At 37.1% G+C, this 12,210-nt stretch overlaps 1 protein-coding gene across 1 annotated transcript in view; it reads right to left on the bottom strand.

Moving 5' to 3' along the window:
• ARID5B (AT-rich interaction domain 5B) overlaps window positions 1-12,210 on the bottom strand; it is a 192,880-nt gene that overhangs the window by 152,270 nt on the left and 28,400 nt on the right. The window contains exon 3 of the mRNA XM_024986848.2: window positions 7,870-8,095. Within this exon, the coding sequence (XP_024842616.1) occupies window positions 7,870-8,095 (226 nt within the window). The remainder of the gene's footprint in view (window positions 1-7,869; window positions 8,096-12,210) is intronic.

The raw sequence follows: 12,210 nt of genomic DNA, 5'->3' as shown, positions 1-12,210 counted from the left end.
TCTGCCTAAAAGATTTTCCAAAAGACCCCGGGTATGCAATCAGAAACTAAAGGTGGTGTGTATATACATATACATAGCAAGGGACTCAGACCACAGCTGAATTTCTTTCATCTTTGGTAATCTTCCCATCAGACGGTGACTGCCACAGATACTTCACTGTGAAATTCACATTTCTATTAATGAGACTGAAACAAAAGTATGGGTTGGTTGCCTTCTCCATCATGGTCTTTTTTTATCATAGATATGGCCGTACACCAGAAAACAGAAAAAAAAAAAAAAAAAGGCAAGAACAGCTAGAGTCCAGAAGGATGATAATGAACTAAACTAACACATACGATAATTTAGGGAAGACATGCTGGTCTTTTATCTTATTTGATCAGAACAGCTTAAACAAAGCTGGACTCCAAGCTGGTATTCAACTGTGGCTCTTTATTGAGGCAAATACACTACAAACCTACCCTAAATGCTACAATATTTAACTATAGGAATTACAGAAGCTTGAAAGGCAAGGCAGTGATACAGAGCCAGAACACCTTCTGCCATATTAGCTGATGATGGTGCTCATTAGATAATAGTCTACATTTAACACTACTGATTTTTTTTTTAAAGATAACTAAACTTCAGGAGGTATAGGGGTTCAATAACATCTTTTCCCTCCTTTTTGCCCTGAGGAGTAAAAAGTCAAGGCCATACGACTTTAGGGAAGATATTCTAACAGTTTTGCCTGAGTCAGTTCTATCCAGAGGGTGCCAAGCCTGATGGATGTACCATGGCTTTCTTCCACTGGAAGCCTAGGGTTCTTAGCAGAGATGAGCTTGCAAAATGTAAATGGGTAAGATGGTATAAAAGAACAACCAGAGTATGTCCTGATGAGTAATTAGGACGGGGAAGGATTCTGAGACCATATCCTGGTGAAAAATTGAAAAAAAAAAAAAGGGGGGGGTGGTTATTTGGCTAAATAAAGAGAGGATTGAGGATGATATCAAGGAAAGGGGGAGGAAATACCAAGTGTACCAATGGCCAGCCTGACAATACTATGAAGAGCTCCTAACAAGCATGAGTTTCTTTGTTCAACTATTGTATCCAAGAGGTGAATGCTGATAACCTGAACACTAAAAATAGCACTGAAGTTGCAATTTCACTTTCTACTTCTGCCCCAACATCTCACACTCTAAAGTTTAGAACAAAGTCTTAAATTCTATAAACTTCTCTTCAGTTGACTATTCACCTTAAATCCATTATCAAAAGATACGAATCTGGTGTTCTAGAAAGCATTCATCACTCTAGGTGATACTAGAAGATCTGAAAGTCAATAAAAATTCCAAATGGAAGGGTCTTAACTTGAAATGAGCCTTCAGGAGGGTGGCAGTATGAATATCTAGACAGCAATATCAAGGACCAGCTGTCGACTGGCTCACATACAAATTTCACAGACTTCCCTTCCGGCAGATCTAGCCAAGATGGCTGAGTGCAGACAACATACATCATTGTTATTTATTCAAGACACTTTTTATATGTTCATTTTACCATTGTTTCAGGACAGTGTTCAACTCTTTGATTACATGATGAAGCTGAATTTTAACTTTGAAAGGAATGGAATAAACTCCCATCAATGTTCCCAGGCCCTTAGAAAATGGCTGGTCACTACATTGTTCTAAAGCTTTGAATGTCTTGGGGACAGACTCTTGGAAGTGTGAACTTGCTCCTGTCAGAGGTTCTTTGGGCTGTCACTTGACAATGAAATGAAGCAACCTTTTGAAGAAAAAGCCATGTTGGCACGTGGATGGCATGCCTCTCCTGTGTTTGTTGTGGAAGCATTAGATTGTTTAAAGAATGCATGGTTCATACAACAGTATTGTTGGAGGAGCCTGTGACAAAATCCTTTGGAAATTATCTTTACAAATTTTTGATAAGCTTCAAGTGTAATTGATTTCTATTTTGAACTCAAGGACACTGTAAAGGCTAATTTGTTTCAGTGAAGAGGCCCTTCTGTAGGGATTCCTCATGATATCCACAAACAGCATCATTCAACAATATATCATCCAAGAAATTTCCCAAGTTTCTATCTTAAGAAAAAAAAAAATAGCCTGGTAGGTCAGCCATGGACGTTAAAATATAAACAACAAATACCCTCAGAAGACTGTTTAACATACAAACAAAATTTACATCTAGGAAGGAAGGAAGGATAAAAGAAAAGGGTTGTCTTAGTAAGAATCATGTCTTCAATCCTAAGAAGTTGATTAGATGTCTCTGGTGAAAAATACTTACTATGACAAACTGTTAGCACCTTAGCATGCTTCTTATTAGAGACATTTATACTGTTTTCTGCAACACAAGGCAAGAATCCTTCCCATAGCCAGCCACATCCTGGGAAGCAGCTTGACATATCAAACTCACAGTTAAGTTGAAACAACCGTTTGAAATAAAAAGCCTCCAGAAATTCCAGGCAAAGACTACAGTCAATTTCTAACTAAAAGTAGTAGAGAAGATACCACACATCACTGGCCACTGTGGCCCAGCTTATTTAGACAGAAGTTAAGAGGAAAAGTGTTAGATAAAATATAAATACATGTTTTTACATAAACATATATATTTGTATCCTTTCTCCACATAGATGTATATATAATATATACAAAGTGTGTGAGTATATATAAAATATATATAAGTAAAAGCAAGAACCTAAAGGATTTTAATAACAGTCTTCTATCAAGGCAGATAGTGAGAGCGTAAACCGTGCCCCAAATCACCAGAACATGAGATTAGGGATGTTCTTAGACAAATTAGCTAATATTATACCGCCTAGCTCCCTTTGATATAGACCTCCTTCTCATAATAATAGGATGACGACAAAACCGTCTCAGACTTCAGCTTCACAAATGCTTCCATAGACACTTTTTTCTCAGTCTATCTTCTCAAAAAACAAAGCACACACTATTACCCATTTCACACATGAGGGACCTGAAGTGTAAACACAGTGACTTGTGCCCTGAGTGCCATCTCCAGGGCAGGAAAAGCTAAGATTCTCCTGACCACCAAACCATGGCTCCTTTACCACCACCATGCTGTCTATTCCCCACGGTACAGTAAACCTCCCAGCAGAAGAGACAGGGGAAGGTACTCTTTCTCAGTTTGATGGGACTTTAGAAACAGAAATTGAACTGAAGGAACCCCCATCATTAAATTCAGCCATACCCACACCCACATCTTTTGGTCTCTTTTCCCAATTTCAGCTCAGATTCCCCTATCTTTTCCTTCTTTTTCTAGAGACACATTTGGAGATGAAACCATTCATAGCTGCCCATTCACAGACAATTTGTGGCAGCATAATTGACAATGAGTCTGCTGCTGCTGCAAAAAAAAGAAAATGCTGCTTTAATAACCTTGGCCTAAAATACATTCTGTTGTATGCCTCAAAGGGTTTCAATAAAAAGTCAACCTGTAGAGACATATTTTCTTGGCTTAAACAACAATCCAAAGCATATAAATGTAGTCCAACTATAATGACATATTTATAGGCCAATAAAGCTTACACTGCAGCTTTCATACTTCACTTAAAGGAACTCTGTAAGAAGCAGTGTTATATAAAATAATTTGATTTTTTTTTTCAAACTTTAGCCCAAGGAATAAAAAAAAATGCAAGTATGCTATGTTTAACTGATAGTGTTTATATTCCTTAGTTGCTTAAAGTTTCATAAAATGAAATAATTCTTCATTTGACTAGTTCCAACTGCCATACCAAATATGGGTATCAGGTCCACTTTATTACAAACGCTAAGTACTGTAATTCTAAAGACAAAAATAAATAACTAGAGGCTTGTATAGTGAACGATTTAATCAACCTGATTCTTCTGGAAAAACAGGTTCCTGTGTTCATTATGCTTATGAATAATACATTCCTCAACCCTTCTTTTTTAACATAGTTATTTTTTTCCTCCTTTTTCTATAAACTTCAGTATGAAACTGTCTGAAAGAAGGTAAAATATTTCACTGAGTAAAGTCACAATTTGAATTGGTTTCATATTGAACTTTCTTTGAAAAGGACAAAGAAGGGGGAAAGAGACGAATGTACTCGCACATCTCAGAAGTGTTTTTTTAAGATTATTACTTTCCACACCATCTAGATCTGCAGTTTAGTCATCATTTATGATCTTAAATAGTTTTTTTTTTAAAAAGCAAACATGACATCCGCAAATATTGTCCTTGAAGGGCAAGGGGATTAAAAAAATGAAAGAGTTGTGATTTGATGATTTGAGTCAGAGCAGTTATTGGAAGCTGCCATTTGGGGCAGAGTTTCTCTTTGTGGAGTATTAATTTGTTGGCAGAAACACATTTGTGAGAACATTCTTTTTTTTTTTTAAACTATTCAGAGAGACAGGAAGTGACAAACTGGGATTAAAGGGAACTTAATTCTAACTAAACACTGAACAAGAAGAGTTCTATAATTAGCTTTTATATGGAAGAATCCCTTCATTAAGAGTCAACTAAATTATTTTGTTATTATTGATATTTTAACATGGCAAAATAATTCAGTCAGAAAAATAACATATTGGAGTTTTACTTTATCCACGGAAAGGTGAGATCAGTCTATTCTTTCCTTACTTCTGCTAGGAAAAAAAAAAGAGGGAGGGGGTCTTAAGTAATCTCAGAGTTCATCTTCTTTTTCTGGTAAGAACAATGAGGAGCTGGAAGGGTTCTACAGAAGGAAAAACCTAATAAGTGTGTGAACTTCCATCAACAATGTGGTATTGGAAGTGGTTTCAGTGTGGCCAAGAGAAAGGGAGATAAGAAAACCACTGTGTAGAAAGAAAAGTGCAGACAACAAATATTTTGATGTTGCAGACAGAGAAAGGAAGAGGTTGAAGAGAAAGTTGTTGGGACAGGAATGTACACAGCAAAGGACACCCCCAATCTCCCCAGTATAAATCCTCATAATGTAAACTCGCAACCCTTAGATCAAGCAGATAATGAAAACTCATTACATTAAGGAAAGTTTTTGTTTCTCTTTCCACATTATTACAACACAGTGTGCATTCCAATTACAAAAGCTATTTGTCTCAAATTCCCCACAGTTCATACCAACTAAGTAGAATTTCAAGGCCCCAAATTCTATCCTTAAAGAGGTATTTTACATTAAAAAAAGAGAGAGAAAAATACACAGTGTTCCTTATTCTTCAGAGAGCTTTCCCAGTCAAATCTCCCGTTGCTTATTTTCCTTTCCTCTGCACTAATCATAGAGCTGTTTCCCAAATGAGACCACCCCCCACCCCCCACCCAAAAAAAAAAAAAAAAAATCAGTCATCTAGAGATCCTTTTATCAGGTCACATTCCTTGGCCTTGCCTCAATCTTACTGAATGAAGAATCTGGGAAAACTGGCCTCAGCAATCAGTATTATTTTAAAAATTTCTCTAAGTCTAACGAACAACAAGATTTAAAAACCACTAAGTACTTTGAATATGCATTATAAACCAATGTCTTCTGGAATCAATTATTAAAAAGTTACATTATGGACATTTTTAGAGTTCAGGAAGATCAAAACCTCTAAATGTCCTGATGAAATTAAGAAGTTGGGTTTCTTTTCATTCATTAATAAACTATCAATTTTAAATACAAAAACAGCTCTGCTATAAATACTCTTGTTTATATGCGTGACATCAAGCTTAACCATCTACACATCCTTTCGTCCCCCATGGGTTTCCTGTTTAGTTTTTTATTAGTAACAGTATAGTTCAGAACTTAAAAAAAAACACAAACAAACAAAAGGAAGGTTTTAATGTTAAGAAAAACATAAGACAATAGCAATACAGCTTAGATCATATATTAGGCAAGTAACACAACAGCTGTATTATTCAGCATTACCACATGTCAGAAGGCTAGTCACATGTGTTCACAAAATTGTAACAGCCTATATAAGAAAATCAGTAAAAAAAAAAAAAAGGGGGGGGGAATTCTTTGGTTTTAAAATAAAAACCACTAGATTAATAATTTTCTCTAAATGTGCACATGACAACCAGGCCACCATGACCAAAATATTATTGTCTGACATCTAACAAAACATGCCAAGAAACTGTTGATTATTAAACTCAAACTGCAAGAAAATATTAATGCTATTCCCAAAATACAGCATAGCTCATCACAAACCAGAATCACACAAAAGACAAGTCAGTTACAGGTGTTATTCAGTCTCATTATGCCAATTAAAATAGTCAAAGTTTGTTGTAGTAGTTAAAATCTAGGTTAAAAGAAAAAACAGGAAGTTTTCACATTAACGCATAAAATAGGGCTATGAAAATCAGCACTGTGCTAGAATGAAAGAAAAAGATGCCTTAATATGTTAAAAGTGAAGTTCCTCTTTGCCTAAAGAGGAAATAACTGGTCTAAATCAGAGGTCAACAACATTGGTCTTGAGCAATGCTAGGAAAGTAAGTCAGTGAATGCCACTTGGGAGACACAAAAGAGAAAAAAAAACAGGAAAGGACACAAAAAATTCACTGGAGAAGACAGTGTTAAGAAAAAGCAACAGAATTAATTATAGAGCCCCTTCCATACACCAATATACACTTATCACTGGGTGTTACATCTCCCAATGACACTGAAAAGTGTCCACATTTTCCAGGCTTGGGGGTTAATTTGCCCAAGCCCACACAGCTAAGGAAGCAACAGAGTCAGGATTCAAACACTAAACAGAATAAGGACTCTAAATCCCAATTTCTCCTTTAAAGCTGTAGTGGAATAGGGGAAGGAAGGAAAGAAAAAACCATATAGTTAATGGTGACCACTGAACACTAAAAACTCTTGGGGGACCTAGGCCAGGAGTTGCCAACCAGCGAAGGATCCTCTGCTCTGAGGTTGCTCCCTTGATCCACGTTAAGCAATTCATCTGTCTTCCTCGTTTTGCTTTCCCGACACAGTCCTAATAAATGTCATATTATCTACTCAGAACAAATATTTTAACTCTCCACTCATTCAATTTTAGGTCCCTCAATTAAGACTTAACGCCTTGATAGCAACTGAAAGTGAAAGTCGCTCAGTCGTGTCCGACTCTTCAAGACCCCATGGACTGTATAGTCCATGGAATTCTCCAGGCCAGAATCCTGGAGTGGGTAGCCTTTCCTTTCTCCAGGGGATCTTCCCAACCCAGGGGTCGAACCCAGGTCTCCCGCATTGCAGGCACATTCTTTACCAGCTGAGCCACAAGGGAAACCCAAGAATACTGGAGTGGGTACCTATCCCTTCTTCAGTGGATCTTCCTGACCCAGGAATCGAATCGTGGTCTCCTGCATTGCAGGCGGATTCTTTACCAACGAGCTATGAGGGAAGCTACTGGAAGCTGCTAAAAGCCACGTGTTGTATTATCCATTTTCTAGCACAGGGCTCCACACATAGAAGGTCTTGTGACCCAACAGGTAACATCCATTTCTTACACACCCAGTCATCTATCCATTCATATTCCCAGGTCCCTTTGAGATTAAAGAAATTACATATATATATGTACACGAGAGAAGGAAATGGCAACCCACTCCAGTGTTCTTGCCTGGAGAATCCCAGGGACAGAGGAGCCTGGTGGGCTGCCATCTATGGGGTCGCACAGAGTTGGACATGACTGAAGCAACTTAGCATGCATGCATTGGAGAAGGAAATGGCAACCCACTCCAGTGTTCTTGCCTGGAGAATCCCAGGGACAGAGGAGCCTGGTGGGCTGCCATCTATGGGGTCGCACAGAGTCGGACACGACTGAAGCAACTTAGCAGCATATATGTACACACACACACAAGGATATGAATGACAGTGTTCCCAGCAAAACCTACAATAAAAGAAGTGGTTACTGTACATGCCCACATGTTAGATTTAGAAGTACAAACGATAATTACCAAGGTCAGCCTTTTCCTTGAGAACGTCTTTGAAGTTGAGTCCACTGTTCAAGGTTGACTGCCGGTACTTCAGCAGAGCTTCCTTCTGTCCATTCCTTCCCAGGGACTCCGTTTTCACTGACCCAGCTTGGAGACCACATCTCCACTTGGAGAAATCAGAATGTACCCACTTGACCAGGTCTTCAAGCTTCACGATCACCTTTTCGGAAACGGCAATGACTTCATCCTACAAGAGGTAGTTGGGAGAGAACAACAGTATTGGTGGTTCTGAAGTAAAATAATACATTTTTCAATAAAGCCCATCTGAAATACCATTTGAGTGGTTTAATCTAATGCGAGAAGACAATGTGTTTTTTTTTTTTTTGGTGACAGAGGACCTTCAATAACTCACTTCATTTCAAAGGTTTTTCACTGCTTGTGGTCTAGCTGAGGAGTAAGTTATAGGATTTTTTGTTATGTGCTTAGAATAAGTCCAAAAATTGGGCAGTAATTCTAATAGCTATCTTTAATGCTAGTTGCCAAAGCTCAGTCTCCCTTTTTGACCACTTGGGTGAAAGCTAATTTTTAGGTGCCATTAATTACAAACGTAAAAAAGCAAGAAATAGATGACTAATGGTTAGCCTGTCTTTATATAAATGGTCTAAGTAAATCTGGGATTCTTGGAACTCTGACTCACCCCCAAATTCCTATGTTTATGGTACATTTTCCCTTGGCTTATACACAAATATTGAATTTAACTTTTGTCCTAAAATTAAATAAAACTGTGATGTAATCCCAAAAGAAATACTTCATAAATGTTATGTGCTTCCCACTGAAAGAAACTTACACATTCTCATGTTTCTTAAAAACTTTGTAAGTTGAGAAATGAACTGATTTTTTCTCTTAATACATATGGGGTAAGAAGCAAGAGGGTGGGTGAGGAGAAAGCCTTTGAATCTAAGAAAAGTAGTTGAAACTTGAGTTTCTCCTATGGATCATAAATTTGAATTTTAAGCATCTTTAATTGTTTCCAGGAAACAACCAACTTTTCTGACTCAGAATTAATCCAACAAGATATTTAATAGATATCCATTCATGGAGCAAAGGAGGGCCTCTCTTTCCCAAAGATACTTTGAAAAGGCTTAAGAAGATCATCTCCCTGGGTTTAAAGTTAGATTATTTGAATCATTTGACATTTCAACTTGAACTGACTTCTTTCATTTCTTTTACTTCACGTTTCTGAAGAAAGCTGAGCTGTGAAAACCCCTAAGCTTACAAAATCTTAGAAATATTTTTGACAAACAACAACAGGAAGATGTCTCTGAGCTATTAAACAAAGGGAATTCACAAGTGATTTTTGGCTAATTTTTCTATAAAACATGACTCTTTCCTTCTTCTCTCCCACCTACACACACACACACACACACACACACACACACTGTACACACTACTCCAAAGCAAACAAAAGAGGGTTTATTAAGATAAGCTTCATACAGTCAAAAGCCCTGGATTTGAAAACATTTAGTCTTTTTAAAGTGTTTTAAGGTAGGATCTAAAATTTCACTTTTCCTCATCCAGTTCCAAGCTGCCTCTGAGAAGAGTTTGTTAGGTAGCAGCAAAATAACAAATCTCAATCAAAAATGAAAAGTAAAACTTTTGTAATGGAATCCTTTCCCTTATCATGATTAAATATGAACTTCCAGTAAATGGGAGACAAAGCGGGAACTGTTTGTATCTTCTGCTCAAGAAAAAAAAAAGTCAATACTTTATAAACAATGGGGCATATTACAAAGTACCATTTCAATGGATGATTTCACTCAGACTCACTACACCATCCTCTTGAAATAAAAGATCTGTAGTTGTCACGCATTTTATAGCTATTACATGGTGATTATTAAATGCCAGAATAAAAATTCAGGCTGGGTATTGTTTCAAAGCATATGGGAACAGCTTCTGGAAAGGGCAAACCAGAAATCAAGTTTAGAATATACTGGAAAATAATTAAGTATCATGGTATATAAGTCTCCACATTAGCAAAAATGGAATTTGGCAACAATTTTACCAAATATGGTTCCCTAGAAGAGACAAGTCTGGAGATGAGTGTTATTTTCAAATAGCTCTAACTATGATCAAATGATTATCATTTCAATTACCAGTTGCTTCAGATCTTTTCCAAGAAATGGCATGACTAGCTCTGGCTGGCTTCCAACACCCGCCAAACAAATCGTTTATTAACCAAGAGAAAATACAATCCTTATGATGTCATTGATGAATAAACCCATCTTTCAAGATCCAGTCTATAGATTTAGTCCTCCTTCCTCTTTCTCCCTGAAACAGACTTTCTGAGTACTATGAATATACACAATACATAAAAATAAATGCAGGAATTCAAATAAACACATATTAGCCGTAAACCCAAGTTTGGATTAATTGTGAAACCACCAGTATGTCTCACTGTGGATTCAGAGAAACTAGCCATACAACATTTCAAATGCCAGGATTTAGAAGGAAATCTGATAAGCGGAGGAGGGGGAAGAAACTAAACCACCCGAAAGAGCAAAATAGCCAACATATATATAGAAAAAGTCTCAGGAAACATTACTTGGTATACACAATGGCATAAATCACATGTTCGTGTTTACTATTCTGAGCCGGTGCTGACTAAAGTTCCTAATACCATTCTTGGGCACGTCTCTATATCTAAGAAAAGAATTTCAATAAGCTCATCTAATGATTACATTAGCTCTCTGCAAACCAAAAATTAGCACTAGATAAGTATTGCTGACTTACTCTCAACACAACAGGAACATAAAGAAATACACTATTATTCTATTAATGTGCCTTAGCTCTTTGAACCCAGAGCCGAATCAATATTTATATAGACTGAGTTGGGACGCTTTCTAAGTTCATCATTGTTTTAAGCTGCCTATTTCTGTCATTTGGGTTTTGTTTCTCCAACTGTGTAGTAACAGCATACTCAATCACAGATTCCTCTAAGTCAAAGGAGATCATCTGGTCATATATCAGCCAGCTCATGTGTGTGGCTGGCCTCTCCAAGTGTTGTACAAATTGAGAAATTTTACACAAAGTCCCCAGACTTCTAACTCCTCTTATAAAATAAAATAAAGTGATATGTGAAAAAAAAAAAAAAACAACAACCAGAAAACCCCTCTCAAAACAGGAAAGTTGAAAGTGAGTAGGGTTGCTTTCTTTAGATGTAAGGCAAGCCCTGTAGTTTGCCACTGACCCCCCACCACTCCCTGTCACCTCAAATTCAGCCCACCGTTCCCGTACCTGCCCGGCCCCTTGGACAGGAACCCATCATTTAAACTTCCAAGCCCTAATTCATCCCACCTCCTCCACGGCAATGATGAGAACAGTAAGACTCAGTGACATGTCCTACTGCCAGCTTCAGGTGGAAGTTGGACAAGAATCCAAGTTTCCTATCTGCCAACACAGCATTCATCCTGGACTCTGGAGCCAGACTGCCTGGGTTCAAATCCCTGCCCTGTAATTTACTCCCTGTGGAACACTAGGCAACTTTAACTTTCTTGTGCTTCCATTTTTTAAACACACATTTTTTTTTTAAGTTTAGTAATACTGTCTATCTCTGATGGTAATGGTGAGGATTAAATCTGTCAACATAAATGAAGTGGTATGTCACCTCATTATCCTTCTCTAAATTAGTGTTTTCCAAATAGTACCACACAGAGATGAGTTTAGATGGTTCATGGATGAATCTTTTAAAATTCAATATAACTTACTCACTGCATATTTATTCTTGTAGTAACTTTCCACTTATGGGGAAGTGGTACTGGCTTCCCATTTATAGGAGATACAGAAAGTTTCTTTTTAAAAAAATTTTGTTTTTAAAAATGGGTTAGTTTGAACAAAAGCATTAAATAAACGTAGGAGATATGGGTATGGCAAAAAAAAGTCTTGATGCTATGAAAATAAAATTTGGGATGGTATATTATATATCAGTGGTTCTCAAAGTATGGGCCAGGAGCCCTGGGGAATCCCCAAGACTATTTCAGGTGGTCCATAGAGTCAAAACAATGATCATAATAATACTAAGAAATTATTTGCTTTTTTCACTCTTATTCTCGTTCAAGTGTCTAGTGGGGTTTTCCAGTGACTATATGACAGATGGTATGGCAAAAGAGTGAATACAGAAGGAGATATCAGAATACAGCTGTCTCTTTAAGCTCAATGGTAAAGAAATTTACAAAAATGTAAAACAATGCCACTGTTTATACTATTTTTTTTTTGTTTTTGAAAATATGGTTAATTTTCATAAAAATGTGTTACATTTACATAATGGGTTTATATTGCCATTTTCATTTTTAAAATTAACTTACA

Source organism: Bos taurus, chromosome 28 (genome assembly GCF_002263795.3).
Source record: "Bos taurus isolate L1 Dominette 01449 registration number 42190680 breed Hereford chromosome 28, ARS-UCD2.0, whole genome shotgun sequence".
Lineage (NCBI taxonomy): Eukaryota > Metazoa > Chordata > Mammalia > Artiodactyla > Bovidae > Bos > Bos taurus.
Note: the sequence above shows the minus strand (reverse complement) of the source record. Positions and strands in the feature narration are given on the sequence as shown.